The sequence below is a fragment of the Eriocheir sinensis genome, chromosome 45 (genome assembly GCF_024679095.1).
Source record: "Eriocheir sinensis breed Jianghai 21 chromosome 45, ASM2467909v1, whole genome shotgun sequence".
Lineage (NCBI taxonomy): Eukaryota > Metazoa > Arthropoda > Malacostraca > Decapoda > Varunidae > Eriocheir > Eriocheir sinensis.
The window spans coordinates 8,660,555-8,666,554 of NC_066553.1; the positions used below are offsets into that span (position 1 = coordinate 8,660,555).

General features: G+C 42.0%; 1 protein-coding gene across 3 annotated transcripts in view; it reads right to left on the minus strand.

Moving 5' to 3' along the window:
• LOC126980714 (VPS35 endosomal protein-sorting factor-like) overlaps positions 1–5,684 on the minus strand; it is a 47,430-nt gene extending 41,746 nt beyond the window's left edge. The window contains exons 1-5 of one of the 3 annotated variants that reach the window (XR_007733469.1): positions 5,545–5,684; positions 2,091–2,169; positions 1,743–1,811; positions 1,071–1,175; positions 581–728 (exon numbers count right to left, since the gene is read on the minus strand). Coding sequence is in view for 2 of the 3 variants with exons in the window: in XM_050830899.1 (XP_050686856.1) it covers positions 581–728; positions 1,071–1,175; positions 1,743–1,811; positions 2,091–2,169; positions 5,545–5,558 (415 nt within the window). In the remaining variant the exon portion in view is untranslated. The remainder of the gene's footprint in view (positions 1–580; positions 729–1,070; positions 1,176–1,742; positions 1,812–2,090; positions 2,170–5,544) is intronic. The other 2 variants (XM_050830899.1, XM_050830900.1) reach the window with 2 other exon arrangements.
• Positions 5,685–6,000: the final 316 nt, after the last annotated feature.

Sequence of the window (6,000 nt, forward strand, 5' to 3'; positions counted from 1 at the left end):
GTGTGTGTGTGTGTGTGTATTTACCTAGTTGTGATATACGGGAAAGGAGCTACGCTCGTACTGTTCCGTCTCTATATCTACTATTATCTAACTTGGCCTTGAATTCATGAACTGACTTTTCATGGACCACACCCTTGTCCAGGCCATTCCAGGCCTCTACTATGCTTTGTGGAAAGCTGTTCTTAATATCTCTTCTACAGGCATCCTTTTTCATCTTCCTTCCATGGCCACCAAATCTCTTGTATTCCAGATTATTAGATCTTCCTTGTCCACTTTTTCCATCACATTAAGCACCCTATACACTGCAATCAGATCTCTCTCCCTCCACTGTTTCAATGTCAGTAAATTCTAACACTTCAATCTCTCTTCATATGTTAAGTCTCAAGTCTTGGAACTGACTTTGCTGCACTCAATGAGTGTGTGTGTGTAATTCACCACGGCCTGATCACATGTTGGAATCGTAATCGCCAGCAAGTACCCTCCCGACACGAGCAAGTGCTCTTTATCATTGATCTGTGTGTGTGTGTGTGTGTGTGTGTGTGTGTGTGTGTGTGTGTGTGTGTGTGTGTGTGTCCCTTACCTGTGTCTGCTGGGTGAAGAAAGCTGGACATGAAGGTGAGAGTGCTGGTGGTGGTGAAATTGGTCAGAATGTGATTCTGGGTCCGGGTCCAGTTGGTGTGCCAGCTACTGGGGACGCTGTTCTCCTCCTCCTGGCTATCCTTCAGGGCCTGCACATACAGTTCCATACATAAGTCAAGTTCTTAATAAACCTGCACACCAAGTTTCATAAGCGTTTTTTATTCATAAATAGACTAAGATTCTTTACAGTGATATGTATATGTTAGGGTTGGGAGCTGAAACTATTTTTGTACTGTATTTTCTCCTCTGTTACTGCCTTGTATATTGAGAAAAGCACAACATATCAAAGTTACCTGGTGTTAGTATTGTAGCAAATGGTGTATGTAACTCATTCATTGAGACATAATTGTATCCATTTCACAGGAATGTCCATTATGTCATACGCATCCTGGTATCTCACTGCAGTATGAATGAACAATGAAGATGCTTACCTTGTGAGAGGCTGTCTGTACTGATAAGGGATCTGGGGAGGCTAGGAGGTCACTTAAAGGATCTGGTCCATCATCCAGAACAGCTGACAGGGGATCCATCACCATCTGAACACAACAAAAGATCATAATAAATACATGGTTAGAATTCAGCCATTTCAGTACATAGCATACTTTATGTTCTTGTTTAACTTAACAGATGTCCCTAAAATTAACTACCACATACCCGGTCAAAAATCTATGCAGATTGCAACTGAATTTTAAGCATACTAGAAGAGGCCAGGGTAGCCCATTCCTTCTCTTCGTATAAGTAATGTTTCAAAACACTGGTTTAGATTAATTCTTATTACTAGGGTCACAGACTGAGATATATTCTCATTACTGGATTGTAAGGATTAAGGATAGTGTTAATGACAGGTGAGACATTTGTCATGAAGTATGCATGGGTATGTAAATATATACAAGACTTAACACATTTTTCCTTAAGATACATTCATGACTCAAGATGCCCAAGTGTGATTTATAGTTGAATTATAGGAGGATGATTACACAAAATATCCCCAAACTAAACTTTTTAATGAGATTCATCCCTCTCATCCCCTCCAGGATCTATACCCATACTTCAAAATCTCTATTAATGCATGGGATTAAAAATAAAAGTTATATTTTACTTACGGACTGAATAAGTGGCTTGGTTTTCTTATCTCGGGAAGGTTCATTGTCCCTTAAGGATCTGTCCCTCACCTAGGAATTAAATCCAGCTTTAGAAATTTGGGGCTTTATTCAGATGGAATATTAGTATATGACAACATCAGCCATAGGATAAAATGAGAGAGAGAGAGAGAGAGAGAGAGAGAGAGAAAGACATGCAAACACATAGCTATGCACTCATACAAACAAACCTTTTCCTTAGAAAATATTTCTACAGATTTGAAAACGTCTACAACTAATCTTTGAATATGTGCACCTACAAGAAGAAAACTACTGATATTGAAACAAATATCACAAATAACACAAACAGACCCCTTGCAGCGGGTGGCTGTTGGTTGGCCTTGCGACCAAGGGTTTCTTCTCTATCCCCCAGCATCGTGTTGTTGTCTTCCTGTAAGCATGAAGGGAAACATCTACTTAATATCACTTTCATATTTTTACAGATTACTGTCAATTTCACAAGCACACACCTTCATTATATTAGGGTAATTTCTTTTAGAACCATTCAGTCACTGTACTACAGGTGTGGGATCCAGAAAGATTTTGCAAAGTTACAGATTTGTTAGCCCTCGTATAGGTAACGTACGCTACTGGTGCGTAGGGAGTAATGTGTGGATCCAGAAAGCTTTAAGTAAGGAGATAGGATCGTGTTGATTGGCCAGAATCTATATAACCAGCTATGACGTCATAAGACTCGCCAGCGAATCACAAGGGTGTTTTCAGAACCGTCAGCCAATCGTAAGGCAGCTGCCTTCAGCTGTAGGTTCAAAACAAACCGTTCTCTTTTCCCATTTTCTTCCTTTTTCCATCGTAATAAGACACAATGGCTATTTATAACGTTTCTAAGACCATATATACTTTATTCCCGCTTTTACATCTACGATGTAAAGACATTTATGTTGAAATTAAAGGTTTAAAAAAATTTAAGGTAAACTGTACTAAATCGTAATATGGGAACATTTTGTTGTTTGCTTCACACATATATAGTCAGTCTGTCGGCGCTCAATTCATGTGTTATCACCCGACAAAGGCCCATAGTCCCTCCACAGAGGGACAAATCTAGAGATGGATGGATGAATGGATGAGGAGGAGGTAGGAAGATGAATAAAGAGAAAGGAAGGAAGAATAGAAGGGAGGAGGGAGGTCTGGCAGGCCGCCGAGCGTCGGTGTTACTGGGAAAACATGTTGTACCATCCACACTTCTCATGCCTTTCAAAGTGTGTATATCTCGTTTCTAACACTAATAAGCCAGCAAATGCTATATTCAGCTGTAATTGTCCATTTCTTTGTTGAAAAAAGTATTAATAATAACGCTACTAATGCAAATTGAATGCATTTAGTAAGTTACATCACTTACCAGGGTATCTGCAAGTTACTGCACACTTTACAGAATCTGTAACCTTTCTGGATACAACGTACGTTACAAAACCTTTCTGGATCCACCGGTAGCGTACAATGTTACGTAAGCTGACTTACAGAATTGTAACTCATTTCTGGATCCCACCCCAGGTTGAGAATCCCTTATCCAAAATTCCTGGGACCGAGTGTTTCGGATTTTGGATTTTTTCGGATTTTGGAATATACAGGCAATCTTGATATTTTCAACAATATCTTTACACCACAGAGCACACAACACGTGGCAATCACAATGAGTAATGAGTAATGGTGTTACTGTGACGACTGCAAACAACAAACTAACGCTAGCAGCACCACGGTTGCCAGGCCGTGGACTGTGTTCCTGGCCAATCTCATCCCAAAAGCCGTCCAAAACCTGTGGTGATGGCGGGCAGATATTTTTATGCCCAAAGTGTCGATGCAGCAGTAGGCTTACCCGCTCAATTGGGCGGGTAAACTGTGGACCTGGCAATGCTGAGAAGCACACAACAGCTGTACGTGGTGGAACCTTCCCATCACGTTTGATGGTAACGTTGGTAAGGGTGATTCTTAGAATGCCTAAATCTTGCAAAACGAATAATTCAACTTTTGAAATGAGATTGGTGTATTAGATATATAAAGAGGTCAACAGATTGATGACAATAAAAATAATCTTTGCACTAATGGTACTATGCTTCAGTAATACTGCACCCTCTAATAGTTCAAGATAAGGGGATTGTTGAAGAGAGGGTAGCCTACTAATGTTGAGACACTGACCGTTTATTTCTGGGTGAATTATGATGCTTTTTATTATGGAGATGGTTATATTTTCCAGAAATCACTAATTGATTGATTTTTCATGCCTGAGGTGCACCCGCTCCGCCACACTCCCTCCCGTGATCACCGGCCAGTACAGTGGACCCAGCCCCTGCCTTTCACTGACCCATACTGTCCTGAGGTGCGTATTTCTGCCAGCCCACACTGCATGCCAAATAAATTTAAATTAACCCAACCTAACAACTTACCAAACAGGGGGGCTTCACCTCTCTCGACCCCCCCTTCTATTTTCTGGAAATCACTCATTATTGTACTATATTCAGGGAAAAAAAAAAATCCATAATGTAGCAAGTATTAACTTCACAAGAGGTGGCTACCCCCTTCTTCAACATTAGCCCATGAAAGTACACTGATGTGGCTCTGAAAGTAGCCACCCTATCATGCTGAGCTGCACACCACGGTTAAGATTGGTTTCATTAACGCACTGATATCTCATCTCCTACTTGATAACTGCTCACTTTTTCCACAGTGATTTCCAGGATCTTTGAAGGTTAGGAGATTACATACATGACAACACAAGAGCAGTTGGCTGAGTAGGAAACGAGATATTGGTGCGTTAACAATACCAACGTAAACAAACCGAGAAGGGACCTGTGGAAAAGTTAGGTTAGGTTAGGTTGTGTGTGTGTGTGTGTGTGTGTGTGTGTGTGTGTGTGTGTGTGTGAGATGACAGACAGTACATGCACACAAGTAACATAAACAAACCGAGGGACCTGTGAAAAAGTAAGGTTAGGTTAGGGTGTGTGTGTGTGTGTGTGTGTGTGTGTGTGTGTGTGTGTGTGTGAAGACAGACAGTACATGCACACAAGTAACGTAAACAAACCGAGGAGGGACCTGTGGAAAAGTGAGGTTAGGTTAGGGTGTGTGTGTGTGTGTGTGTGTGTGTGTGTGTGTGTGTGAGATGACAGACAGTACATGCACACAAGTAACGTAAACAAACCGAGGAGGGACCTGTGGAAAAGTTAGGTTAGGTTAGGGTGTGTGTGTGTGTGTGTGTGTGTGTGTGTGTGTGTGTGTGTGTGTGTGTGTGAAGACAGACAGTACATGCACACAAGTAACGTAAACAAACCGAGGAGGGACCTGTGGAAAAGTAAGGTTAGGGTGTGTGTGTGTGTGTGTGTGTGTGTGTGTGTGTGTGTGTGTGAAGACAGACAGTACATGCACACAAGTAACGTAAACAAACCGAGGAGGGACCTGTGGAAAAGTGAGGTTAGGTTAGGGTGTGTGTGTGTGTGTGTGTGAAGACAGACAGTACATGCACACAAGTAACGTAAACAAACCGAGGAGGGACCTGTGGAAAAGTAAGGTTAGGGTGTGTGCGTGTATGTGTGTGTGTGTGTGTGATGACAGACAGTACATGCACATCACTACAGTCGAGTTAAAGGGCCAGCCAGCAATGTGTCAACCGGAGATGTTTACCCGTCTGAGCTGCTTTGGTACTTTTAATGGAGGAATGACGAGACAAACACCACGCCACAATAACAGAAGTGGGAGCGTATAACACGTGAAGGCAAGGAGATACGGATAGCAGGCAGACAAATAGAGAGCCACTTACCAGACGAGCGCCATCACTGGTGTCACAAGGAAGCAACGCCCACCAGTGACCAGTCCCTCGCTAACACCGTCTGCCAGACTGCCACTAGCTTTTTGGGTTAGCCTAATATAACTAGTGCTATAAGTAATTAATCTGATCACTTTCCGTCGCTAATAATTTCTATTGAGGTTAATTTTGGTCTAGAAAAAGGTCTTGATCCTGTAGTCATGGTCGTGGTTTGCTCTTGCCGCGCTTTTCAAACCTGTGCACACGATCACCACACACCAACTCTTCCCAAAGGACGAAAAGGAGATGCATAAGGTTCTCATGAGTGATTTTTAAAGATTCATTGTGCAGAAAAGGGGCCAAATTACCTCTAGGGTCATAAAACTACCTCCTTGGTCGGTATTCCTGCCCACTCATCAACTATTTCCAAAGGCCGAAAAGGAAATGAATCGAGTTTACATGAGTGTCTTT